This window comes from Pagrus major, chromosome 13 (genome assembly GCF_040436345.1).
Source record: "Pagrus major chromosome 13, Pma_NU_1.0".
NCBI lineage: Eukaryota > Metazoa > Chordata > Actinopteri > Spariformes > Sparidae > Pagrus > Pagrus major.
Window position 1 is genome coordinate 14,436,911 of NC_133227.1, and position 27,353 is coordinate 14,464,263.

Here is a 27,353-nt window from a genome sequence, read left to right on the forward strand (position 1 = left end):
ATTAAGACATGCACGCAAAACACCGTCGTCAGGAGCCCTGATCTCCTCCTGTTCCTGCGCTGCCACCGAAGGATCAAAAGGAGAGACAGGAGACATTACAGTATCATTTGAGGCCACAGGATGTGCAACCACGCCACCTGCAGGGGTATCAGAACGTTCATGATACGGCTTAAGCAGGTTCACGTGACACAACTGTGAGCTTTTCCTCCTGTCGGGAGTGGCAATCATATAATTAACATCTGACACCTTTCTGATCACAGTGTACGGACCAGCAAACCTTGCATGAAATGGTGAGGAGGTCACTGGCAAAAGAGCCAGCACCTTATCACCCAATGCAAATACACGGCCCTGAGCTTTCTGATCGTAGCGCTGCTTCATCTTAGCCTGAGTGACAGTCAAATTTACACGCGCCAAACGAACTGCCTCATACAGACGTCTTTTAAAACCATTAACATAGTCACACAGAGGTTTTGGTGGCTCCTGAAGGCCTGCACCATCCTTCAGTACAGCCAAAGGACCGCGCACCGAATGGCCAAAGACAAGTTCATTTGGGCTGAACCCCGTACTTTCCTGTACCACCTCCCTTGAAGCAAGGAGCAACCAAGGTAACCCTTCCTCCCAGCTCCGTCCCAACTCCATGCAGTAAGCACGAAGGAGAGACTTTAACGTCTGGTGAAAACGCTCAAGGGCACCTTGACTCTGAGGATGGTACGCAGAGGCTTTGTGATGCTTAATATGGAGTTGATTCAAAACCTGAGAAAAGACACGAGACATAAAATTTGTTCCGCGGTCAGTCTGGACAACCTTTGGTATACCAAAAATGGAGATGAACTGGGAAAGAGCCTTTACAATGGACCTGGTGGTTATAGAACGTAGTGGATAGGCGACAGGGTAACGTGTTACCTGGCACATGATGGTCAACAAATACCTAGAGCCACTCGTAGAAGTAGGCAACTGCCCAACACAGTCCAACTGTAAATGGTCAAAAGGACCAGCCTCCACCGGTATCGGCTGCAAAGGCGCCGGCTTGATGACCTGATTAGGCTTACCAGTCATCTGGCAGATGTGGCAAGTTTTTATGTAAGCCGCAACATCTCTCCTTAACCTCGGCCAATAGAAATGACGCATAATGCGGTCATATGTCTTTCTCACACCTGAATGCCCCAACATGTCATGAGCGGTCTTCATCACCGCATGTTTAGCAGTAGCGGGTACAACAACCTGTAACCAAGGCTCCCCCACCGAAGTGTCAGTGGAGGGGGTCCATTTTCTCACAAGCAGCCCACTCTGAACAGAGTACCCATGAGCCACGCTCTCAAAAGCGTCAGCGGGGACAGCTCGGTCAAACAACAAACCCAGGGACTGATCTGCACGCTGCTCCTTAACCAGGTCTTCATAGGACAGATTCAATGGAAAATCCGGTAAGGCAAACCTAGTTTTCTCTGCAGCCACTTTGACCTGCTTGGGTTCTGCCGCCGAACGAGTAGCCAAGCGGGTCACAGCACAAGCTGCAAACACATCAGGGAACTGCTTTGAACAATGATCAGTCTCATCTTTCAGCTGAGGAGAAGACAACACTACTGGCACAGGGTTATTCTGCCAAACAAGTCCACCTGCATAGTTATTTCCAAGTATCACCGAGACAGAGTCCACAGGGAGGGCAGGGCGTACTCCCAACTCAACCTCCCCCTCAACTAACTGTGAGTACAGCATGACCTTGTGTAAAGGTACTTCAAAAGTAGTGAGATCAATTCCCCGAACCAAAAGAGACCTGCCAGAACTCGAAGAGGACGAAAATGGCAGAACAGAGTCCAAAATGAAAGATTCTGATGCTCCTGTGTCACGCAGGATTTTTACCGGAACTTTTTCGTCACTGCCCATCAAGGAAACAAAACCATCTGAAATGAATGGAGAGTAATTGAAATTCGGCCCAGTAGAACGTGAATTTACACTCAACTGAACAGGGGACGCTGCCAACATGTCAGGCTTCACATAAGAAAAACGGGCTTTGGACTTTGATTTCAGCACCGGACAGTTCCCTTTCCAATGACCCTTCGCATGACAGTAGTGGCAAACATCCGATCGATCTGCTCCAAAAGGCAGTGGCGCATGAACGTTCAGACTTTTATCTTTACCAAAAAACCCAACATCTTTCTGTCCACCAGATGAGCGCACGTGAGCTCTGTGAGTTAACTCGTACTCATCTACTAAAACAGCAGCCTCGGCCTCGTTCTTAGCCTGTTTCTCCGCAACATAAGTCGCAACCCGCTCTGGCAAGGTGTTCTTAAATTGCTCGAGGACAATTAAATCCATTAAAGTGTCATAAGCGCTTACATTAGCGGCAACGCACCACCGTTGGCACTGCAAGCGCAAATCTCTGGCAAACTCCACATTGGTCTGATCTGAACGTTTCCTCATGTTCCTAAAACGCTGACGATAAGCCTCCGGAACCAACTCATAAGCACGCAAGACCGACGCTTTTATAGTCTCATAATTTCGAGAGTCTTCCAAACTCAAAGCAGAGAAAGCCCGCTGCGCTTTCCCCGTCAGAACGCACTGAAGCAAAAGCGCACGGCGTGAACCAGGCCACCCTTGCGCATCAGCCACTCTCTCAAACAAGAGAAAAAAAGTATCTACGTCCTTATCATTGAACGGAGGAATCAACCGCAGACTAGTGACAACATCGCCGGTAGCATCTCCTCCCCCAGGTGTAGGCAATTTTCCCTGTCGAATAAGCTCTAACCGTTGAGCTTCAATTTCGAGCTTTTGCTGCTCCAAAGCTCTGCGAGCGCGGTCATTTTCCTCAGTAAAACGAAGCTCATCGAGGTGCATCTTATGTAGAAGTTTGCTATTCTCCAACTGTAAATAAAGCAACTCCTTCTGCTCTGCAAAACTCAAGCTTCCCGCAGCGGGAGGCTCTTCTTCACCCTCCTCATCTGATGCGTAATCGGATGCATTAATCACATGCATAGCACATAGAGCCGACTTCACCGTTCTTTTAACATCACCTTTAAGACGTATAGACGGGACTGCTATCTTGTAATGATCAGCCAATTGTATCAACTGGACCTTGGATAATACATCAAACACAACCTTAGAAGGTTCCTCCACGATCTTTTCAACAAGCGATGCCATTATCTAAGCATCTGCGGCGCGCACATTACTAACCCAACATCAAAGACAGAATACAAAACCACAACGGGAAGTACAGCGATAATACAAGCCACGACCAAATGACCATTTCCCTTAGGCAAAACAAAATAACCCAGGTAATTAACTAAACGCGAAGCTTCAAACAGGCCGGTGGTGGGATGAATTAAGCACCAAGCCCGCAGGAATGGCAAAACAACCAGAAACTGGCGATTCCACCAATGCCTCGGGGTGCACCCGAGACAACTGCTCTAGCCACACGGAACTGCTCAAAAATAATAAACCACACGTCCCAAAAACACGCGAATAAGTAAGCCTAAATGGAAAGGTAAAAGGCCTAGCAGATATACCGCTGAACTCACCAAACCTCACTCTCCGACGTTCCGGCGCACGAAAATGCACTACTTTCTGCTCCCACAAACACTTTTCCTGCAGCTGTTTGAAAAGAACAGAGGGGGAAAACGCACAAATTACAAACAATAGAAAGGGTGAATAAACCAATAAATCAACAACTACCAGGCGCAGGTAGGACCAACACAGGTAAATGCGTAAAAGCGGACAAACTGTTTGGACGAGCCCCCATTTGTTACCGGCTCATGGTAACAAAACAAACGGCACACCACAGTTTCACTCCGTCGGGTTTTATTCCGCGAATAAAGCATATATATTGTGAACAATCTCAACATCAAACAAAAGCAAAAAGACAAAGCAAAGCTTTCGCGCCGCCACTTCAAAGACCAGCCCCACTTTATGTCATCGGTTGGGAGACGCCCCGCGCGCTGGCACATCCCCATTCTCGAACACACGGGACCAGGCCTACAAGACGCGAGAAGAGAAACAAGGTTACTGTGGAACCTGGATGAGAGTCCCAAGGGGCCGTAATATTCTTTTTCAATGCGGAAATAGACAACTTTTCAACTCCCCCCCACCAGTGTTTCCCTGTGGTCTTACTGCTGGTGCTCCTGTCACAAATACAACATTAGCAACATGTCAACTGCTCATGGCCTGGCTACTGTCCAAAGCAAAAGCAACTGTAAGAATCTCAATTTCACCCAAATACCCCAATCTCAATAGAGACAGCATAAAAATCTGTATCAGTAAGTAGGCAGGTTTTGTTACTGATCTATTAGAGGGAATCCCGGTTTTGAACCGTCTCAGGTCCCGGTGGTAAGGGAAGACACATATCATCAGGGGAACAGACTTTGACACAACACCGGAGCTCTCCATCAAGTAAAAGCCCTCTTGTTTTACCTCGGTTTATATCACTCTTCCTCTTCACCTTCATTGCCTCCTCAATCAGTAGGCTTCTTTTTCTTTTGTAGTGTAGAGTTTCCACAGTACCCTGGTGATAGTGACCTGGGAAAACAATGCCTCTTCCTGTTTTGGTTGCGCAATCACAGACTTCCTTTGTGCCATAATTCAACCTACCACCAACCCAATGGTAGACCGAATAGCGTAGTGAAAGCCAGGTTTATAGGGAACCAATTTATACGTGGATGGTGTCATTTTTCGACAATCAGTATTTACTTCTAGATGATAAGTCAACGCAAATAAGTTGTTTTATTTGTTTATAAGTTTAATGAATGTAGAATATAAATGTTAAAGACTAAGAGTCTTCAGTCATGCTAGCCGTTCTGTGAGAACAGAAATGCTTGTTTGTCTGACAAAGACTTTTGATATTTATACTGGACTTTGCTGCTGATAGTCATTTATAGTAAAGTATAATTGATGAGCTCAAGCAGCATATCAGTTTGGGTTTTGTAATGTGTGTCATTTGCAGCTTTGTTAAATTGGAAAATGATTTCATGATTGATGTGTGTTAATTGATCACAAATGCTGCTCATAGAAACAAATTCTTCATTCACTTTTGATTAAGAGACAGAATTTTGGTTCATTTTTGAGAGTACACTGTAAAATATGTGTTAAACATATAATAGTGGAAGTGTTTAGTTTAAAGTTGTTGGTTTGAAGTTGGTTTGAAAATAATACTTGTCCTTTGAACTTTGAAGGTTTTCAACCTGATGACTAGCCAACTCTGAAAAAAAAACCTAAAAATTTGGATTGAGTTGGAATGAGTTGTCCTGTGTGTCCTTTTGAGGATTTCAGTACCAAGCCATTTTCAAGTTGGGCTGGAGCTGAACAAACCTGTAGCTTGACATGCATGGTGGTAATAGTGGAATAATCAAGGGAACAAAGTCAGTCTGGACCAAAGTGGTTGACCAGCCAAAAGACAAACCAACATCGCTGACACTGTATTAATCATTATTTCACTAACAAGACCACGCCACATTTTAATGTTAAGGTAGTTTATTTAAATTGGTAGAAGATTTTGGGAGGATAGGAAAAGGGGGGTCAGGGTTGTTGGATGAAGGAAGGGGGGTTCGAGGTTGTTGGATGAAGTAAGGGGGGTCGGGGTTGTTGGATGAAGGAGGGGGGTTCGAGGTTGTTGGATGAAGTAAGGGGGGTCGGGGTTGTTGGATGAAGGAAGGGAGGTTTGAGTAGGGTTGCGGATTGGCTGGACCATCTAGGAAGGTTGAGACTCAGAATGGGGGTATGTCTCAATGGGCGCACGTCTTAGTTGGCGTGGCTTCATTGTCCCCCCCGTGGTTCCTGTGCTGGAATTGCCTGGGTCCCTGTTCTGGAGGATCTTCTTGCCATGGGATGGTGATGTCGAAGGCTGGGCTGCCGGTGATCCTGTGAGAGATGATAGTGGAGAAGGAGAGGGTCTGGGGGGGAGGGTTGTAAGAACTTGAGACGAACGGGAGAGAAATGGTTAGGCTTGCATATATAGATTTTGCAGGTGATTGAATCAGGGTGACGTAGGTGATCGGGTTAATGCGGCACAGGTGGTTAGGTTGACAAGACGCAGGTGGTTTGATTGGCTGGGCCTGGGTGGCAGATCACCGAGGAGGTGTGGCATGGTCCAGTTCCTGAACCTCAGTTATAATAACCCTATTAAGTGAAATGGTAAAAGTTTCTCGTAATTTAAAATGTGTTAAACCTACATATATCTTCTCCCTGCTAAACAGCCTTTCTGATAAATGCTAGTTAATTTCTCAAGCGTGCTAACACATCCATGTGAACACAACAGGCTGAGGAGAATTTTAATAGTGTATGATGCAGCAGTATGTTTTGGAGTGAGACTAGACAACACTGAAATTAGTTTGGGGACGGCTAACAGCTGCATCTTACAACAGGAACATTTAAGACTAGATGGAGCATGACAATTGTATTCATACATCAGAGCAGTTTATTATTTATAGAGGCCTAAAGAGAAAAAGAATCCGAGGATGGGATAGCTTTTTGCCTCCAGCTCTAAATGAAGTGTCAGCTTCTGTGACTAAAACGATCCGTCTGTATCAGTCCATGCTCCACCACAAAATAAAGACACACTTAGCAAATGAATCATTTATTATCTACAATGTGCCACATCATGCACATGTCAGTGCACTAATTGTTTTCCCCAGAAATTGTAAGTAAACACAGTATCAGCATCTGTGCAAGCGACACCAAAAAGGATAAATGATAAGGCAGCAAGCATGGCATTCCAGGTCATCTAATTTAAAGATTGCTGCCCCAGATGAACATAGCTGAGCGGTCCTGACCTCATCTGAACTGAGGGAATTGATCTCTAACTGAAGTATTTTCACTGAGTTTTCACCAGATTGATTCCTGTGGGAATTCAACAAAGTAGCACAGACATTCTCACTTCATAATAAATGCCACATAAAAAGGACTAAGCGAGACTGGACTATGACACTGAAAGCTAAAAAGAACAGATCTGAAGTTTGGCAGCAACGACCAGTTGGCTGATTTAACCGTGGCATACTCTAAGTTATTTAACTGAAGGAGCAAACACTCACTGTGGGAGAGAGCGTGAGTAAGTGAGCAGTGCGAAAGAAATGTGAATGAGTGAACATTAAGATAGTCTTCCTGAATGAACTTACGCTGATGTTCAGACAGACGTCCATGTCTCTGAGAAGATGCATTTCAATCACTTTGATGATCCTCTGACTTTTACCTTTGTACCAGCATGAGGTCAAGTTTGAAGGTTTACCCGCTAAACTGATGACATTCCCATCAGTCTCAGATACACTTTGTGTGTTAAGATACTAAGATAGTAAATATGGTAAACATTCCTGCTAAACATCAGCTTTATAACACTGTCATTGTGAGCATGAGAGCATGTTGACATTAGCATTTTTGCAGTGAAGGCCTGATGAAGCTGTGGACTTTTAGTCTTGCTTACAAGAGATCTGTGCACAGCAGCAGTGATGACAGCTACCTTACTAACCTGGCTACAGCTGGCTGGATTCAAACAGTTCTGTGACTTTTTTAGTTATTTGGATTCAGCTGGACACTTGAAAACCTCCTCCATCCTCCTCCACTCCGATGCATAGATAGAAATGTCAAATTTGTTGTTTGGTTGCATCACTTTGCAAAAGGAAAATTATAGACTATTACATAACAGTTTTAAAGCTTGTTATGAATGTTTTCCCCTGACCTTCCTCCCAATATGAATATGATTTTTTCCAGCTTGCTCCCATCAGATCAATGCTAGATAAAAGAAAGTGCTGTAGTTTTTATGTTGGTTGTCAGTTGCTTGCATTCATCAGAGAACAGACAGTGAATGTTCGCAGAGATCACATATTTCCCTACGACTGAGTACAAAGCCAGAGCTGAGCCAGAGCTCTTCTTTGACCCGTCCTGTATAATTTACGGGGGAGACGGATTAATAGAGGCCCTCCTGGAAAGCCACTGAGCTGCAGATCAGCTAAGAGACTACATTGCCAACAAATCTCCAGCACTCAGCTGGTTCCAAATAGGGCGGGTTGGCACACATGCACAAACACACACACACACACACACACACACATGCACACACACACTCACACACCCACTCAAACACCAACAACACAGTCATCTTGCACAGGCCTAGTGGTGGTTGTCGGCTAAGGGGCTGGCAGATGGAAATGCTCTGCCTGTTAAAGGATCAGGCTGTGGGCTACAGATCAGAACTAACATATGGGACTAGCAATTTTTAGTTGCAACACTGGCTCAACTTAGCTGTATGTGTGTATCTGTGTGTGTGCCACATTTTTTGTCTATCCTTTTGTGTTATGTTATGGACATATTGGAAATAAATAAGGAGATAAATGCATGGTGTGTTCATCCATTGTCAGGAGAAAGTGTTCCAGGGTTGTAATGAACCAGCCTCTTCTGAATGCCGTCTCTTGGGTGGATGTTTATATTTGACAGTCTGGGTAATATTCAGAGATGAGTGTTGAGGCCCCCTCACATGACAGAAATGCCAAAGAAAAGGCCAAACTTTCTGACAAGGTACTGCTCTGTTTCTACAGTTCCTGTCATCCTAATTGGAGCAGACAGTGCTGTTTGTACCATTTCTTGGAACTATACTGTACAAAAAAGATAAAACACACTCTCCAAGAGAAGTCTGTAGACGCTTTAGATTATTTGGTCATGTGAACAATGTATACAAAAAAATAGGAAAAAGTTGGTACGTGGGTGTTTGATAAAATATTTGAATCCATGGATTGATATAAAATAAGATTATACTGTGTACAGCTAAATACACAACCACAGTTCTGAGTATCATTTCATCGATATTCTTTCATTAAACAAGCAAAATCCTTACAGGCAAGCCTCACCTCTCAGAAGCCATCTTTGCACGCCCCTTGGCAGTTATTCAGGCTAACAACAAGACCCCTATCTGAATGAATGGAGAAAAAGCCATAAATTCATTTATAATGGCCGCTCAGACATTAAAACTGTATGTATAAAATAACCAGTCAAATCTGATAAAAACTGCTTGGTGACTTCGCCTCAAAGTGAGGTTAGAAAATGCTTATTTTTTCTCTCTGGTTAGACTTCTGCTTTGCATGCAACTCATCACACCAAAGCACTTGAACAAATGCAAGTTTAATGTCTTATGTGTGAATAAGTTCACCTTATGTGGAAACAAAAGTGTCATAAATTTCCCTTTAGTTTTATCCACCAGACAGTTGAAATGAAAAGTGTAAATGGGGCCTTAGTGAGTCTGACTTGGACAATGTGTCACAGTCAGAGTGCACTTAGTGCTGCACCACATTTTTTACTTAATTGAGCCTAGTTGTTAAATAAAAAACTTACCGAGCTCAGCTGTTCCTCCACATCAGTTCTTTCTCTGTCTCACTTTTCTTCAGTAACTCCTCAGCCTTGACCTCAGAGGGCACCTCAGCCGTTTCTTCATTTCATAAATCTCTTTATCTGCTCAGCTAGGATTTTTAGGGTGTGGGGCGGCAGGGATTCTGACCCTTCCTACCTATCTTGAGCACAAGCTTTTGAGTCTTTTTCATTTGTTTTTTAAACCTCAGAGCCTCTTTGTACTCATCCAGTCGGTTCAAAGCTCAGAGAAAGATCTCCTTGGCACTCTGTCCATCAATACTTGCTCCCTCTCCAGCAGAATCTCACTGACATTTGTTTGGGGCACCTTCCTGTCCCTTCTCTTGATCCTTCCCTAAGCTTAACATACTGTATCTGTCTGTCTGAATTCTGATATTCAGTTTGAAAGTATTGAATCCACAAATTTCAAAGTCTTTGTCTTGTCATGCATGTAATTCCAGCACAAATACACACATTCAGAAGAGATCTTTCACACACAATGTGGCCCAGTCTTTCACAACAGTACTTATATGTAGTATATCCTATTTTGGGTGCAATGCCACATACACTCACACACTTAAGTGTTGAGTGGTGCTCTCATATAAATCCAAACATCTAGTGTGTGGTAAGTAGCTGAAAGTAGATGAAGGTAGAAAAGACTGTTTTTTGCTTCCAGACTAAACTCAGCATGGTTATGGACACAGTTAGGAAATGACTGCAAATCAAGTATCATGGTATAAATATATCCAAGCGTGCAAGCAGGATGATCCATCTGTCGCAGCAAGGATCACTCAATAAGTTCTCATAATCCTTCACTGAGTGCAAAATGTTAAATCCGAGTGTGTCTACACACACTACACAGTATGTGAACATGTCCATAAATACCCCACATGACCCCTGCACTGCACGTTAACTAATTCCAGTGTTGTGTCTGTTGTGGGTGTGACGTGGTTGAGAGGGAAATTCCCACTGAAAGAGGCAATATTTATAGGATGTCCTTGATAATGTCACACTGACCCATGCTCCCTATGTGGACAGTAGAGTGAATTAGTACCTCAGGGTTTAATGCTGTGGACAGTAAGAGGATCAATAATTGTCTTGTAGCACAAAGGACTCAAACATAGTTTCATTTTTAAACCCTTGTGTTTTAGAAAAATGACAATACATGTACCTTATAACCTTGTAACGAACAAACGGCCCAAGGTGGACAGACATGCTTTTATTGTCAATAAACACACAGGCATAAAACATCCAGCCTTCACTGTCACTCATAATGTTCCACCCACTCCCATTTTAGATTAATTCAAATGAACACAATTCGAATTATAGTTGCAGTTTATCTTAAAATATGTTGTGTCTGACGTCACGACACATTTTTTTGCCCATTAATTTCTATGAGAAGCAGGGCGACTTATTGCTGGTGGTCCCAACCTAACCCCACTCAATCACATTGAACTCTGACATTTAAAATCATGAGGCTGGCTAATGTTCAGCAAGATTGAGAGAGGGGCTGACTGATAAAACTGTATAATTTAGAACTTGCAGAATGCTGTTTTCTGCCCATTAGCCACACCAGCTCCTGCAGTAAAAGCTTGAAACCCTGCCCCTCACTGCCTCAGCACGCAGGTACATTTCACCTGGCAAAAGTGATCTGTTCATGTGTGTAGCCTCTGCTGCCTCAGTGACAAGCTATTATGTTACAGGGCAGCTGTGTTTTACAAAATCATCTAACAGTTATACAGCACATTTCAGAACTGCTCCCCACTGGAATACAAATTAAACTGATGATCATTAACTAAATATACAATTTTTCCCACGTGTGATTAAAAGGCAGATTTGGATTATGAATAAAAAGGGAGAGCCACACTTCTTACTTTTGAAATTTCAGGTTCCATGTCTGCAAAACTCGATTTCCTTCGTACATTTGGTTGTATTTGATTAGATTCTTTTTTATTCTGTTTGGACAAAAATACATTTTACATGAATTTCTATTGAGACAGTGTCCTTCTCAGTACATGCTTTCAAAGACTGTTTCTGTGTTTTTCTCTCCCAGGCCCACCGTTTATTATATCACCACCAGAGAACATTACAGTGAACATCTCGCAGGACGCCTTCTTCACCTGCCAGGCGGAGGCCTACCCTCGCAACCTGACCTACACCTGGTTCTGGGAGGAGGACAATGTCTTCTTCAAGAAGTAAAGTTATGATCGGGTTCATTATTGTGCACCACTATCACCTCACCTGTCTGTACCTACTGCTCACAAGCCACTGTCCTGAGTTCTGTGTTGTGATGTTGTTTTCGTGGTGGATTTTCACTAAAGAGAAATTATATAACCTTAAAATGATGAACAAACTGGTACAGATGTCTTTACAGTGATGACATGGCAAAGAATGTGCAGACAATAATGTAGCTAGCTAAATTTAAGAAATCTTTTAAAGTGTCAAAATGTCTGAACAAATTATCTTAGCCTTTGTAGCTGAATGGTTACAGTGGATAGCACATGGTCGCAACTGTTGTTGGCTCCATCCAGCTGGCGACCTTTGTTGCATGTCGTACCTCGCTCTCTCTCTCTGTTTCCCATCTGCCTCTTCACTATCCCTCATTTCCTTCTCCATCAAATAAAGGCAAAACATGTCCACAATAATAATCTTAAAAATTCTGGATGGATGCTGAATGCACACAGACATACGTGGAGGAACATTAAAGCAGACAGCAGTGAGCAGTGGCAATTCACGATGAAAGAACAGTCCAACTGAGACATCACTAAGAGTTTTACTGATTTAAGTCATGTACTTGTTCTGCTCAGGGACTTCCATTTCTTTCTCTGAATTGCTGATGCATGTAAAATCTGTTATATTGTGGAGGGATAACGCACAATTAAAAGAAATAGAAAAGTAGATGAGTCCCAGAGTTGAGATAACACTGCTCAGCTTCAAAAGTTCACTGACTACTGACTCTCCATTGTGGTCATGTAGAGGAAGACAGCATAGAGCCCCTAACCAACATAAGTGTTCTGGCAAGTTGTTGGTGTCATGTCTGAGTGAGTGCATGAGAGCATGAGAGCAGTCACGATCAAACTGAGTGAGATTTTTGGCAAACATTGGAATTAAACCAGTCAGTGTCCTACAAGTGTGCGGGTATGTTTAAGGTGTGACAACCAGCGACTGTTCATTTGAAAACAACAATGGCAGCTCCTAAAGAGGTTAACACAGGTGCTGCTATAGCATCAGTTATATCAGAGCAGGGGAGTATGTGTATTTCATTGAAAGAAGAGAACAGCACAGCACTGAAGTTTGGACACTCTTATACATGTGCAGCATATGAGGGCCACACACTGGTCTCATAATGCCATTCAACATTAAATTCCTTGAGTTAGTAGGCGGCACTAACAATAAAATAAAACGTAAAATAAACTTCTCACCTCAGATTGTTCTATAAAACATCATTTTAGCCCCACACTAGTACAGTGTGCTGTACGAGAACTTAAAAAAACCTTTTATAACCAAAGTAGTAATGAGAGCAGCACCCCCTCCAAAGTCATCTATGCCAACTGCATGGATGAATAAATGAATATGATGAGAGAGGAAGAGTGTCCCCAACGATGGTCAATAATTAAGGCTTTAGCGGAAAAATACGTTTTTAAATCCATCAGGAAGGCAGCCTGTGATGGAACTAAAAACCCTCTGCTTCCTTCATATCATTAATCTCTTCAACTCATTGCTGTTTTTCTAGCAGTGGTACCACTTCCTTCACACAGGAAGTGCCAAATATTACACAAGCACGAAGCCTTTTCTGTGTCTGTCATGTCAGAAACTGAATAAGTCACTTGTCTGAATGACTTTAACGGCTTGATGAGTCCATGAAAGTTAGATATTTCATGTCCAAAAAGGGTTTTAGATTAGAATGTTTACAGAGAAAAGTCAGGAGACGGACATCTCCATGTAATTGACTTTGAAGTAATAAACTTAATAATGGAAAGTGTTTCACTACTTTTGGATGATGGATTTCCCGAAATGTCAGTCAGTTGACACATCTCCCTGTGTTGCCACCAGCGATGACATTTCCACTACTGATGCTTGGAGGCTGTTGAGACAGAGGCAATGCACTTGTCCATCCAGCTTACCCATCAAGTGCCCCACAGCCACCAAAGCTTGAGTTAAGTTAGGTTTATGATGCATATTAACAATGCGTCATATTACATCACCGTCTGCTTCAGTGCACTGTTTGTGAAGGAGATAGAGTTGACAGGGATGAACCAAGCTCTAGCGTATATGTGCAGTAGAGCTGGTCAAAGGGAGGGCTTTTCTCTTTTTACTGGGATTGTCATTTCATGCCAGCTATTATTATTAAATTCTGACAGTATACAAACAGAACGTGGTCCTTAGAGGATATACTGTAAGTTCCTTTAAAAACATGGACATTTTTTTTAAAGACATATTTTTGGTGTACAGTACTTGAATTATATCACTTAAAATAAAGAACTAGATTTCTTTTGTGACAACAAAGGAAACATTTATCTAGAGCAGACAGTCAGATATCTGAAAGTTTCATCTCTAAGTCTGAACAGAGAGGCTGAAAAGAAACAAAGCCTCAAAAGCTGGGATGAAGTGACTTCTTTGGCTTTACATCCTGATCAACTGAGGGCTTATTCATCACCTCTCAGGTCTGCAGTATCATAAAGGCTTGGATGGGGTTCAGTAGCTTTGCATCTAGTCCGGGTCTGAATGCGCTTTATCAATCCGAATTCTTTTAAATTCCTTATCAAATTTTTGTATGTTGTTTGTTTGTATGATCAGTTTCATTTGTGTATGGGTTCCAAATTGTCTGATCCATCGGAATGGTATGCCTCTGAGCTTATCAGTTCCTTTTATCGATGCCGAATGTTTTTCTGAGAGTTGAAAACTGCAAAACAATGACGTCAAACTGCATCTATGCTGCTGGAATCTTGCAACCACATGCAGTCATTATCTACCCACCCCCGTGTCGATGGAACGTCAGGTGAAGTTTTGTAGTCCACACAACATTTCTGGAGCTTCACAGCAAAACAGCGTCGCAGCATTCTTTTAAACAACTGAAGTAGATGGGGACTTGTTTAAAAAGTAAAGACCAACCGTAAAATAAAAAATAAAACTGCTTCATACAGTTCGTCTGGCATTATCTAACTCTCCAGAAGCCCCGCATGTTTGTGCACCTACTTCAGACTGGGTGCGTGCTTACACTTTTGGCTTAGCGGCTTAAAAACATCTTTTAAAATCAGTTTGGGATCACTGGCCTTCTGGAGACCTGGATTACGTCGGACAAGCTATATGGAGCCTTTTTGTGTTTTTTTTTAACATTTAAAAAAACAAGTCCTAACTTCTCCCTTCACTTTCCATTAAAATATCCTAAATAAATTTACTATAATATAAATAGTAAATATCCTTTGTTATAATAACACTATTTTTCATGCTGAAAATTGATCAGGAATCAATAAGGGAATAGGTAATGGCATCAGTGTCAATACAATTGTGTGCATTTCCAACTGGGGGTCTGTGCTACAGCTGGAGAAGTAAAAACAACACAGTGGAAATAATATTTAATCTATTAAATCATTCAGAAAATATCAATCAAATAAATGGCAGAATTTTCCTGCATGCACATTTCACTAACGTTACCTGGATGTGAAGTGGTAGTTGCACTGCTATAGATCACAGAATTTTGACAGGTCACAGAATACGACATACCACCAGCAGGAGGCTGACGCTGAGCACTCGTCCTTCTCAAGTTATCAAAAATAACACAAGTTCTTACTTTAAAATGATGGATGCTGGATTATTTATTTAAGCAGGAACTTGTCGTTCCCTCATTTTGCTGACTACTCTCCTGCAAATATTGCATTGCATAAAGGGTGGGGTGGTATGAGGTACTTCCCTAGTCAGTGTATCACCTGCAGTAGATGACCGTCAGCTCTCCCCCTGTGTGGAGAAGCAGTGCATAGCACTGACAAGGAAGCAGGTTCCAACAGCAAGACGTATTTTAGTCACCTAAAAGAAGGCACACCTAAAACATATATCTGTTTAAGTGTACACTGTATTTTGGCGCTTTACATAGCCGTCAGACAGCCCTTTCCTTTGGCACTACATTCCTTCAAGCGTAGCTGTGCCTATCGCGCACTGTATTATGCCACAGATCAGCTGTCTATGTACATATTTTTAATGTGCCTTCTTTTAGGTGGCTAAAATATGTCTTGCTGTCGGTACTGTTAGGCAGTACAATACTATGATTCCCTGTTGGTGCAGCAAGACATTAAGGTGACAGTCTTTTGGTGAAACTTTCACTGAGATCTTCTACTGCATTGAAACACTACAGTCGCTATGTTACCTTTCAGGATAATTTATACAAGGGCTCAGTGATGAGAGTAGACTGTGAATACAGGGGTATGAAACCTGTTAATATTAACCACAGGAAAGGAAAAACACAGCACAGGAAAATGGCCAATGGCAGAGGGAAGCTATAATAAAACACAAGTGTCACCATCAGAAAAGCTAAGATGAATTAGATTTGTTTCTGTTTTTTTAGAGCGCCTACTGACACTGTAGAGCTCACATCCTGTTGAAGAAAGACCCAGCAGATATTAGCATATTCTTGAAGCTGAGTAATTAATTCTTATTGCTTATCAGTCTCTGTGCGTGGAGGTGGTGAACACAAACAACTACTGTCCTGTGCTGGTGAATCAGCTCGTTACCATGCATATTGGGAGACAAATGATATGGCTCAAGCAATCAGTGATGGCTTCAAATTGTATTTGGAATTGCTCGCAGAGACAGGAGATAAGCCTGGCAATAAATGGGGCTTGGCCCAGTTTGACCCATGGCCAGGGGCTTTGAGTTCTACGTCACCCTTAGCCTGGACCTCAGCTTCATGAGCTTTTCTATCCACAAAATGGCTTTTACAACAACAGCTTTGATATACTTTGACAGTTATTTTTAAAACAATGGGGTGTGAATGGTTCCAGACATCTGTTGTCGCCTCATGTTTCAGTCACAGCAGTCTTAACAGCTCTCTGAAATGTTCTTTAAACAGAGAATCTTTTCAAAATCCACAATCTTTTTTCCTTTCTTTTAAAGCCCTTGTATTCTTAGTACCATCAGCAAAAGTACTCTTCTGCAGAAAACACTAAGTGAAAGTGACAGCGGTGGTTACCAAAAGTGTTGTCTCAGTCAGGGATGATGTCATTTCTCTCTCGGTTCTCTCCCAAGACTCACATAGCCCACCTGTGCTCGTTGCACTCTTGCAGTCTGAAATGGGCAACGGAGGGAGCAAAGAGTGGGAATGCTAAATATCTGTTGCCTTGACTACTGCAAGTGGCTTGTCACCAGCAAGCAGACCCAAATCTCAGGACAGGCTTAAAACTCATCCCAGCTCCCTCTCTCCAAACTAAAACCTGTGTAAATGAAGTGATTGTAATGTGACCTCTCCTGTTTAATGTTGGCCTACTGCTGTCGTTTTGTAAAAGCTGCCCCTGGTTGGTGCACATGTCATCAGGATGGCTATGATACAAAGTTATAACTAAGTTTCTAAATATCGCATTAGAAAAGGTAAATGAAAACATCAAACTTCCTCAATTTTGCAAAAAAAGTTTTTACACTCGCTTTAGGTGATTTGTGACATAGTGACAATTGAACTCACATGACTGATCAGTTCATCATCTTCATACTGCATGAAAGCATGATTACAACTTGCCAAATTAAAACAAACTTTTTTTTTTTGCGACTTAAAAAAACATACTGCTGATGAAGAAAGAAGAACCAGAGCAGACAGATACAGGGAGCGAGAAACAGAAAGAGGCTGGGCAAGTCAGTGTGTGTGCAGTAAGAGGCCAGAGTGTAGGTGTGTGCGTGGTACAATGCAAAATTGCTGGAGTACACATTGTTTGGTAAAGCTCTTATGTTCTAATACGGTGCATCGGGTCAGTACAACCTGAAAATTGTGTTTTATGCCACTGACTCGGTGTCATTAGTCAAAACCAACCAAAACAGTGACCGAAAACAAAAAACCCTCACACTTATTTAAACTGATACTTGTGACTCGAGTGTAATTCACACACACACACACACGCACGCACACCGCACACCACACACCACACACCACACACCACACACACACCCTAGATCTCACAATAGAGAGTACCTTTTGGATGAGAAGAAAGGATTTGTGGAGTGTGAATGTGCTGCTGAAAAATCTGCAGGCACTGTGCGTGACACTAAGTCAAGCATGAACCAAGACCTCTGTGATCCCCTTCTTCTGTTCGAACACAAAGCCTTCAATCTGGATGTAGAGCTTTTAAAATCTCTGCATCTGGTCAAGTTATCATTGGTAGTGGTATCAATAAATCCATCAGCTCACACTGGTATATTTGAATTATTTTGTGCTATAGGGCAATATCTAAAAAGCAGGAGAAATACATTTCCCTGTGTCCCAGCTACCTTAGAAGCCTGTAGACTTACAGTTCCTCTGCAACCAATCATTCTGCTGTGAATCATGAATCAAGCTGTGTGCCGAACATCATTTATATGAAAGTCAGCGCTACTCATCCACTGGGATACGAGCACAAATGGCAAGAAAATGTGGCACTGGGCAAACATACTGTCGTCATCTTCATAGAAGTCTTGCATCGTACTTCAGTGACAGTACACATGTGCATCTATCTATACATTTTCAGCCTCAGTGCAGTAGATTCATTTCACGTTTGGTACATAGTCTTTTTTTGAGATATGGCATTTTCTACACACTGATTTCATCCGGATGACACGATGTCAGATAAAACAGGCTGAGCTGACTGATTTATAATGTTTTCCTTCTCTTCATTCTAACAGTGACCTGAAGCGCAGAGTCAGTATTCTTATCGACGGTTCCCTCATCATTGCCCAGGTCAAGCCAGAGGATGCTGGGAAATACACCTGTGCTCCTAGCAACAGCCTGGGCCGACCACCGACTGCCTCTGCCTACCTAACAGTGCAATGTGAGTGTCCTGCTTTTTTTTCACGGTTTTCTTTTGTTATATGTGCTAAACTTCTGTCCTGTGTGGGTTCATCTTTATGCCCATTGGTTTGGGTCAAAGCCAAGGCCACCTCAACACTGTACTATTAATACCTAAATCCAATGGGCTGAAAGTTAAAGCAAAGACACATGGCAAAGCATGTAGAGACAGAGGTGCTCTTCAGTGCAAGAACATAGAGAAACAGAAGAACCAAACTTGTGCTATTTCTCTGCAACATGAAATATTAATAACTAAATAAACAACGATCAAAACAAATGTTTAGGTAATATTAACCCTCAAGTCCGTTCTGCTTCATCTCAAGCCTGTTCTGTGTGGATGTGGTTTTTGACCAACCTTTATCAGAATCTTATGAAAGTGTTACAAAATCCTGATTAGTGCATGGAAGCTTGTGACGCTATCTTTTTCCAGCTGAGCCCCGCCCACTTCCAACCAGTGAGAGACGTAAAGGTGTTCGGACTTCAGTAGAACTGAGTGCGTTCATATGGGATCCCTTCAGTCATAGAAAGAAGCTGATTAAGAAGATATCTTATCAGGACTTCAACACACCTGTGGAACAGTGACCACACAAGAGAAAACTATGGGAGATGTTTACTGATCAGGCTCGTACACAGGAAACAGACAGGGACTTCAATAAGATGTCAAAGCCATACACATTTGCACAAAGCACAGAGCATAATAGGTCACATAGACATGTGTATTTTGTCTCTACATTTATCTAGTACAGTGATTGAATGTAACTAAGTACATTTACTCAAGTACTGCACTTAAATAAAATTTTGAGGTACTTGTACTTTACTTGAGTAGTTCCATTTTTTGCTACTTTATACTTCCACTTCATGACACTTTTTAGGCATGTATTGTACTTTCTACTCCACTACATTGATTTGACAACTTCAGTTACTAGTTACTTTGCACATTATATGTAGCATCAGAGCCTAAGTAGTGCATTTTTAAATTAATTTACTTTATTGGCATATTAAGGGGGAAAAAACACGAAAAATGTTGAATATTGGATCCAATAATCAGCAAAGGCAATAACTGGTCGAACTGTTATACAGCACATAAATATGTTAATATATGTATAATTCACTTCTACTTGTACTTTTGATACTTAAGTACAATTATTGTCAGATAATTACTTTTGATACTTAAAGTGACTACGAGGAACTTTTAAGTGTCTATGAAACAGTCTTGTGACTTTAAGTACATTTTATATGAGATACGTGACATTCACTTTTACCAAAGTAATATTTTTACACAATTTTTACTTTTAGTAAAAGTATGACTTTTTTACAATACTGACCTTAGTAAGACCATTACAATAACTATTAACATGCTATTTATGCTGTTATGTTGTACTGTCAATGCACAGTTGGGGTTTCTGCCACAACTTCACCTATTTTCAAGGTGCATGGAAAAGGAAAAAGTCTGAAGAGGTCAAAAAGCTCCAGCAACAATTGAAGCTCATTAAACAATTTTATTATTAGACCAAAGCTTTTCGGCTTGAAATGTGGCAGTTTGATAATAAAGTTGTTCTATATACTACAAGTGTTGCAGGCGCTTTATGACCTCATCAGTTTTGTCATTAGATACACAAATATCATTGCAGTTGTGGAAATGCATGTAAATATAACAGTATCTGTAATGTTTTTATTTTAACTTAGTTTTTTATTTAATTCCTAAATAAAATAAAGTTAATTTGCCTACAGTGAAACCAGAAAGCTCAAACGCCTTTAGTACCCTGGATCAGTCGTTGCAGATACCTTTTATACGAGGGCTGAAAGATATGCAGAAAACTAAAACATATTTCTATTATTTTCGCAGAGTGGCTGAAAAAATGATTATGTGATTTTTGCTGGGGTCTGTACCAAACAAGCATGTTCCCTTCCTTCTGGAGAGTATGATTTGTAGTCCTGGGCACATCTTTATCATCACAATGCTTCATTTATAATGACACAATTTACCTTTATCAATATCATATTTTGATGTATTGTGCAGCCCTAATTTATACTGTAAGGTCACAACAGATTTGTGTCATTTATCAGCCTCCTGTGGTGATGTTGCTTCAATAAGTGCACCAGAACAAAAAAAAACTGTCATGTCACATGACACGTCTCAGACCCCGAGTAGATTAAAACATTTGATAGAATAGAAGTGTATCTGTTCTGTGAGATGAGCAAATGACTACATCAAAACACTTTCTTTGTGGATTGGCCTTTAGACTTTGGCTGAAAAAGTATTCTGAGAAAACGATTTGTATCTTGAGGAACAGTTTAGGTTTGAGTGTTCTCAGTGCTCCGGAGAGAAATTAGCATGATTTAGTGCAGCCTGCCTCCCGAGCCTGGCCACTGGAGCTGTAAACAAAACTTCCATCAAACATTAAATAGTTAGACTTCAAAATAAACTTCGACAGCTCCAATAATAACTCTGCCACAAAATCAAGAGGCTTCTGCTGAAGAAAGTAGGACATACTCTAACATTTAACACTTCTTAATGTGGTGTTTTGGTCCATGTGCTTTCTACATCACTGCATGACTGTCCTGTAATGGAGTAGTAGCTCAGAAGCATGATGTGTGAGATGACTAATCCCTATCTGTATACTATGTTTAGAAGGGACCCCGGTGCTAAACAAAGGCTTATGGAAGTTCTCTGTAGCAGGAGTGTCAAATCTGACTCTGCTGTAGAGCTGCATGTCCAGAAACCGTCTTATTTAGATGGAAAATGCACTTGGTCCTTCCATCCTCTGCACTGTGGAATCGATTTGAACACTCCACTAGTCCCCAGGCTAACACTGTTCCACCTCCCAGCCAAACACCTAATCCCACCAAACACCCATTTGCTTTCCCAAATACACTTTTCTATTTTGCATATGTTTACTTTCTCCCTCCTGCCGCCTCCCTCTCCCCTGCCTCTCCCTTCTCTCTCGCTTCATTTCTCATTTGCACTCATTTATGTATATATATTCATATGCACACCAACACATCTCTCCCTCCCTCTGTCTTCATCATGGGTTGCCGCCTCCTTATTCTCTCCTCCCATAAAACACTCACTCGGTCCATCAGTCACTCAGAGCTCTAGGAAGATGACGCCTGGTGAATTTGTCACTTTGGGGAAGCATCTGGCTCTCGTTCAGAGCAGACAGGCGGAGGCAGGACGAGTTCTGAGATTTTAGCTGCGTCGACCGGTGACCGGCCACTGCCAGTAGTCAAGGCAACAGACATTTTGCATTCCCTCGCGCTCCTGCCTCCTTTGATGGCTGTACATTAGATTGTGGTGTGTGTGTGTGTGTGCGTGTGTGTGTGTGTGTGTGTGAGTGTGTGCGTGTGTGTGTGACGAGCAGAGGCAGGCAACACCAGTTGTGAGAGGGAGGGAGAAGTGAGAGGGGGGATTACATCATCGCTGTAAGACCAGGGACTTTTCTCTGTCAGACTGCAGAGGGCTCTCTCTCTCTGTCTCTCTCTCTGTCTCTCTGTCCTTTTCTTTCCTCTTATTCTCATCTGTTCCTTTTGTTCCCTCTTCCTCTCTTTCTCTTTCTCTCAATCCTCGTCATTCGCTCTTCTCCATTTGTTTCATGCCCTTTCTCTCTCCTCTGCCTCATTTTGTTTAAATCTCTCTCCCACAGTCTCCTTTCTGTCTGTCCTCCCTCTGTCTTTCTCCCTCAAATGCCTGCCAGTGAATAACTTCCCTAAAGCATCTTGCAGTGGGAACCAGCGTGTTGTGAGCGATAGCGCTGTCTGAGGGCTATATTTAGAAACTTGGCTGATATTCTTGTCTGTGGTGCTGGTGGCGGCGCTCCTCTGGGCTTTTTGTGGCACAGCGCCGCCGGGGCCAGCGGTTAGGACTTCGGAGGACATTGGTTGTAGTACAAAGTTGTTCTGGCAACAGTGCGGTCAATCGATCTCTCCCTGTAGGTCAATCCCACTACCGCACTGTGTCACGCACTCATTCGCTCACTCATTCACTGGCTCACTCTCTCATCTCATCTCATCTCCCCTTTGTGGTGCCAGATGAATGCCTTTCGCTGCCTTTTGCCAGCTTTATTGTGTTCACACTCACACCGCCTCATCCTCCTCTCTCCTCCAACAGCTCCTCTCTACCTTACGTCATCCAGTCACATCTCTCTCTCTCTCTCTCACCTGTTCTCATTCCCACGCTCGGGCTCAGCCTCGCTCGTCCTTCCTCTATCGCTCTGCTGATAGCGCCCACCCCTCCTCCTCCTCCTCTTCCTCCTCCTCTTCCTCTCCCTCACACCATTTCTCCTCCTTATCACCCTGTGCCTACTTTGAAGCTCTCCTCCTTGACCTCATTTAAGCGCCATGCTGCTCTCTCCCCTCCTCAGAATTCAGGATTTAGGAAGGAGAACTTTCAAAACCCCTCCTCCCATCCCTTCCCTGCTCTTAGCCCCCTTTTTCTACCAGATGGACTTCCTTTCTTCTTGCCCTAAGGGTAAAGCTCGACCATATCAGATCCCACTTATTTAAGACTTAAAATACAGAGGGGAAAACGTAGAAGGATAGCCACTACTCTGGAGCAAATATAGTAATGAAATATATCAGAGCTGATCTGATTAGAACGATGGAGGAGAGGCAGGTCAGGTTTAGTGTGATGTAATGAGGTTGTTTTATGCGCTGTCTATAACTAAATGTGACAATAGCTTTATTCAGTATGAAAACAACAGGATATTCAGTAACAAACATGTTTATGTCAGTCACGGAGCAGTAAATAGCATAACTATCTATGTGGGGACACACTGATTTTGTAAAAAACAAAAAAAACGAACAAAAAAATAGTATGTGGACATAATAGTTGCATGAAACCCTTGTGGTCCTTGAGTGCTACATTAAAAGCCACTGGGTCAGATGGATGTAAGTTCAAATTTTGAACAAAATCTTTAAATAAACATAAAAAAACAAATATAGTTGTATTTTCTACAGTGTTTAGAGAACCAGTTCCTCCAAAAATGAAAATTCAGAATGTCAAGTCGGGTAAAACAAAACAAATCATTTCTGGAGCTTCACCGCAAAATAGTGTGGCAGCATTCTCAGAAACTGAAGTAGCTGGGGACTTGTTTTAAAATGACAAAGAACAGAAGAAAAAAAAATGGCTCCATACAGCTCCTCTGGAGTAATCCAAGTCTCTGGAAGCCCACAAGATAGTACATTAATTTGAAAAGACATTATTTCACCCTTTTTGATATGCTGTAATCATCACTGTAGCTGTAAAGCTAAAAGTGTTCGTCCAAAGTGGGTGCACAAGTTCGTGCACACATCGAGGGTGTAAATAAAATCTTTTTTAAAATAAATTTGGGAGCTCAGGGCTTCCGGGGACTTGGATTACTCAGGATGAGCCATATGGGGCTGTTTTCCATTTTAAAACGACCCCTCTACCGAAGCTGTTCAGGAGAATCTGCAACATTTTTTTGCGTGTTTTGTGGACTACAAAACTTCACATGACTTTCCAACAGAATGGCGGTGAATAGATACTGACTGAATGTTTCGGGTGCACTAGCTGTTCACCGAGCTGTTGACCTGCTCTGAGCAGGCAGGTGTTGGACTGCACAAGATGCACTTCAGATTACTGTTTAATAGCTCCCTCCTGCTGCAGCAGAAAGGGGGACCGTTTTAGGCACAGTATGATTGTGTAGTGTAATTTATCATTTTAAGAGGAGACCACTTCCCAGAAACTGTGTGAGTTCCCAGTCTTCTCTACACAGCTATCACAATCACCAGCCACCAGGTTTCCTGAGCTACAATGAAATGTTTCATCACTCAGTTTTCTCTCTCCGTGTTTTTCATCAGATCCTGCCCGTGTGGTAAATATGCCATCAGTCATCTACGTGGCCATTAGTCTGCCAGGCTTCATCCGCTGTCCTGTAGATGCCAACCCCCCTGTAACTCTGGTTAAGTGGAAGAAAGATGGCCTCCCTCTCCGGATAGATAAGGTGAGCTGGTGTGCAGCTTTGGTTCCGCTCACTTTACCTCAGGCTGGAAACGACTGCGTCATTTCTTTTTCACCTCATTCTGTTGTTTTTCAGCCTGTTCCTCTGTCATTCATTTGAGTGAAAAGATTCATTTGATATTGTCGGTTTAGCAAAACATTACTCTTCCTGACAAACAATCCATGACGTCCATCCACAGTACCCTGGTTGGAGCCAAATGGAAGACGGGAGCATCCGTGTTGCAGAGGTGACAGAGGACTCTCTCGGCACCTATACCTGCATGCCTTACAATGCCCTGGGTTCCATGGGATGGTCCCCTCCCGCTCCCCTGGTGCTAAAGGTACTCCCACACTCACTGTGCATTTAGATTAGCCCAAAATAGCACAACAGCTGTGAGGCATCCAGGAGGCCTCAGCAGCTCATGGCTGTTTCACCCTCTGCAGGACCCGCCCAAATTCTCAGTGGTTCCTGGAGGGGAGTACCGGCAGGAGGCTGGGAGAGAACTTGTCATCCCCTGTGAGGCGGACGGAGACCCCTTTCCCAACATCACATGGAGGAAGGTAAGCGCACCTCTGTGTGTAATTTAGCTGCCACGTTTTCTGTGTGAGGCTGTTTTTTATTCACTACTTCATGCTGTTTAATGTCACACTGAGTGTTTTCCATTGAGAAATCTTCATCTCTGAATCCTGTGTCTGTAGTGGGTGCTCAGATTTTTCATTACTCCAACAACTGTGTGTCATTTTAGTGATTTTAATCACATTTTAATGATGCCTATAAAATATGTAATCAAGGGAACATATTAGATTCTCTCAATTGTTTGCTTAATTGTGAGGCATGTTTAATCATGCCCATTGACTACTGTGTGTGATTAGCTATTGTTTTTGTCCCCCCCTTATGAAATTCATAATTCATCATTCTGTGTAATTTGATGTCTGATGCCAAAAGTAATATTATTGTAGTAGATGAGAGCTGGTAAACTGTCCCTACTGTATGTGTGGCCTTGTATGTCTTTCAAAAGCTGTAAAGTTTGAATTGCATGTCCCAACCAATGGTGCACCTCTCTCTGCCTCTCTCTCATTGGTTGACTGTGTCTTCATGGCTGGCTGGACTGCAGGTAGGCAAGCCCAGTAAAAGCAAGCACAATATTCTGCCCCGAGGCAGCTTACAGTTCAAGTCACTCACAAAGGAGGACCACGGGGAGTGGGAGTGTGTCGCCACCAACGTTGCCACGAGCATCACTGCCAGCACGCACGTCCAAGTCATAGGTACCCAACATGTACACAAACACACACATGCATCTCCTGCACCCGCCCTGAACGTAACACCACCCACTCTTCTACAAACGACCACTTCAACAATCTGGGTTTATGTTGTGGCTGATCAGCCTCAATTCCATCAGATTCTCTTTGACAGCTGCAGTAATTGATGGTTTACTAAGCCCTGTCCTTTTAACTATTGATCTGCCTCTCAAGCTTTTTCACTTTTCAGTTGTTTGGGGACAGATGTTATCAGCTGTTGCAGGCTCACCAAAAAGTGGTGCTGCTCGGTGATGAATATTTTTTTTCTTGATAAACAAAGTTGAGTCTCCGAGAGGAAACCTGTTTGGAACAGATGTTTACCTGTGTAGCAACACAGGCAACAGGATTGGTAGTACTCATGGTTTTACTGTGGCACCTGTCAACTCTTCACAGTTCAGACACCACACTCCAAGCTCTCCTAGAGTAAAATGATCTTCTAGAATTAAAAATAAAATGTTGAACTTCTAAATTATTTGAAAGCCTCTGGTAAATGCCCTCACTGCCCTGTAGTCCATCTTGGTCCTTGCTGAGCACTGCACTTTCTCTTTGGATATGAGCCAGTCAGGGATTGAACCAGCTCCTGATGGTTTCCTGTTGCTTTGGCTCCAGGAAAGAGCCTAAACAGTAGAACTGGAAATGAGGAAAACTGCATATTAAGAATTTTGGAAGAAAAATCGTTCTTAGCACTTTTACTTTTACTTACATTAATTAATTGTGTTTGGCGGGTAACACCTACACAAAAAACTGATTTTGGGCTCTTGACCATTTTTCAAGATTAAATTATTAACGCAGCCTCAAATGTTTCTTTCTTCTCTGTTTTTTCAGTCGTTGTAGGTTTTTTACTGGGTTGCTGGCTGTTTAAAACACATTAGAGGGTCCAGCTCACACTAAATGTATTTGACAAGTAAAATGAATGTACTGTATCACAGCAAGGCTACTCAGTGACTCATGTGCCCTTTTAACAACACCTTTCTCGCTGCCTCCCTCCCTGCAGGCACAAGCCCCCACGCCCCCACCAGCGTCCATGTGGTGGCGTCCTCCACCTGGGCCAATGTGTCCTGGGAGGCAGCCTATGACGGAGGCTTCCCGCAGACATTCTCAGTCTGGTACGGCCATGTGTGAGTCATCCCTGCATGCTTTGCTTCCTGCTTTTTCTTCTTCCGATACTTCCTCTGTTGTTTCTAAAAAATGTCTTTTCCAGGGTTGTGTTCAGAACAGTTGTGAAAACGTAGAGATGGAAAAACATGGAGATCCAGTGTGAGTGAGTTTTCATCTCTAATCTTGGAATTAATGGAGGAACGGATAAAAACAGTTGCAACTAAACTGAACATGACCCAAAGTTGTCTGTCCTGCTGCTGCTGCTGCTGCTGCTTTGCCGCTGCTTGACTGGGTAAAAGGCCTGAGTTTAAATATCTCCTTTATTTAATTTCTTGGGGTTTTAGCCATGACTGGCACAGTGTAATCTTAATGATACTGTAGTTTTTTTCACTTGTTAATTTGTGAAAAATGTGTAGAATATAGTGTGTAGTATAGGTGTAGGTGTTTCTTTGGTTGTCGTCTTGCTGGTTGGGATGTGAGGGTTTAATACATATCAAAGTGTAGAAAAATCCAGGTCTACAAACAAGCCATCTGCATTTTGGCTGATAGGTGTGAAAAAATAGCCCAACAAAAAGATTGGTGGATATCAGCAAAGCTATGATATACTGTTTTCAGAAATACAAAAATATATATATACCCATTCTGAATATTTGAAAATGTTTCAAT

At 42.4% G+C, this 27,353-nt stretch overlaps 1 protein-coding gene across 1 annotated transcript in view; it reads left to right on the forward strand.

Moving 5' to 3' along the window:
• LOC141007259 (protein turtle homolog B-like) overlaps positions 1 to 27,353 on the forward strand; it is a 149,862-nt gene that overhangs the window by 76,976 nt on the left and 45,533 nt on the right. The window contains exons 6-12 of the mRNA XM_073479608.1: positions 11,366 to 11,507; positions 18,169 to 18,314; positions 24,152 to 24,294; positions 24,491 to 24,631; positions 24,735 to 24,851; positions 25,406 to 25,556; positions 26,584 to 26,707. Of these exons, the coding sequence (XP_073335709.1) occupies positions 11,366 to 11,507; positions 18,169 to 18,314; positions 24,152 to 24,294; positions 24,491 to 24,631; positions 24,735 to 24,851; positions 25,406 to 25,556; positions 26,584 to 26,707 (964 nt within the window). The remainder of the gene's footprint in view (positions 1 to 11,365; positions 11,508 to 18,168; positions 18,315 to 24,151; positions 24,295 to 24,490; positions 24,632 to 24,734; positions 24,852 to 25,405; positions 25,557 to 26,583; positions 26,708 to 27,353) is intronic.